Here is a 797-nt window from a genome sequence, read left to right on the forward strand (position 1 = left end):
GTAGTCACGTCTCTGCCCTGGGACAGAGGTGGCTGTGGCATCTGGCCACGAAGCTCCCTCTTCTTCTTGTAGAGCCCTTCTCTTGCCCTCCCACCCACTCTTTGTGTATAACGTCAGTGCTAGTAGCCTTTGCATTTAGATTACTCTGTGTTTCTAGTTGGTGGTTTTTCCCTTAGCTTTTCACAGGTTCATTCAACATTTTGATGTAAAATAAACCTGTCTGTGATTTCACTTTTTAGAGACCCATGTCGAGCACCTTCAATCAGCCTGTGCCAGCTCTCACCAATTTCAGCAAATGTCTAGAGATTTCCAGGCTTGGCTGGATACTAAGAAGGAAGAACAAAACAATTCTCCCCTGATATCCGCCAAAGTTGACGTCTTGGAGTCATTAGTGAAAGATCAGAAAGACTTCAGGAAAACGCTGACTGCCCAGTCTCACCTTTATGAGAAAACCATTGCGGAAGGTGAAAACCTGTTACTAAAAACCCAAGGGTCTGAGAAAGTAGCCTTGCAGTTACAGCTGAACACTATTAAAACCAACTGGGATGGACTGCAGAAGCAGGTGAAGGACCGAGAAGACAGGGTGAAGGACACGCTGGAGAGAGCCCTCAAGTATAAAGAGCACGTGGACACGCTCAGGCCGTGGATAGACAGATGTCAAGGCAGCCTTGAGGAAATCAAGTGTAGCTTGGATCCCGCTGAGACGGAGAACGCCCTCGCCCGGCTGAAGGCTCTGCAGAAGGAGATGGACCAGCATTTCGGGCTGGTGGAGCAGCTGAGTGGTGCAGCTGGCAGCC

General features: G+C 49.2%; 1 protein-coding gene across 7 annotated transcripts in view; it reads left to right on the plus strand.

Moving 5' to 3' along the window:
* Positions 1-797, plus strand: part of DST (dystonin) — a 387,754-nt gene that overhangs the window by 308,675 nt on the left and 78,282 nt on the right. For all 7 annotated transcript variants that reach the window (XM_010848528.1, XM_010848529.1, XM_010848533.1 and 4 more), the window contains one exon: positions 240-787. In XM_010848528.1, the coding sequence (XP_010846830.1) occupies positions 240-787 (548 nt within the window). The remainder of the gene's footprint in view (positions 1-239; positions 788-797) is intronic.

This window comes from Bison bison, unplaced genomic scaffold (genome assembly GCF_000754665.1).
Source record: "Bison bison bison isolate TAMUID 2011002044 unplaced genomic scaffold, Bison_UMD1.0 scf7180017864270, whole genome shotgun sequence".
Lineage (NCBI taxonomy): Eukaryota > Metazoa > Chordata > Mammalia > Artiodactyla > Bovidae > Bison > Bison bison.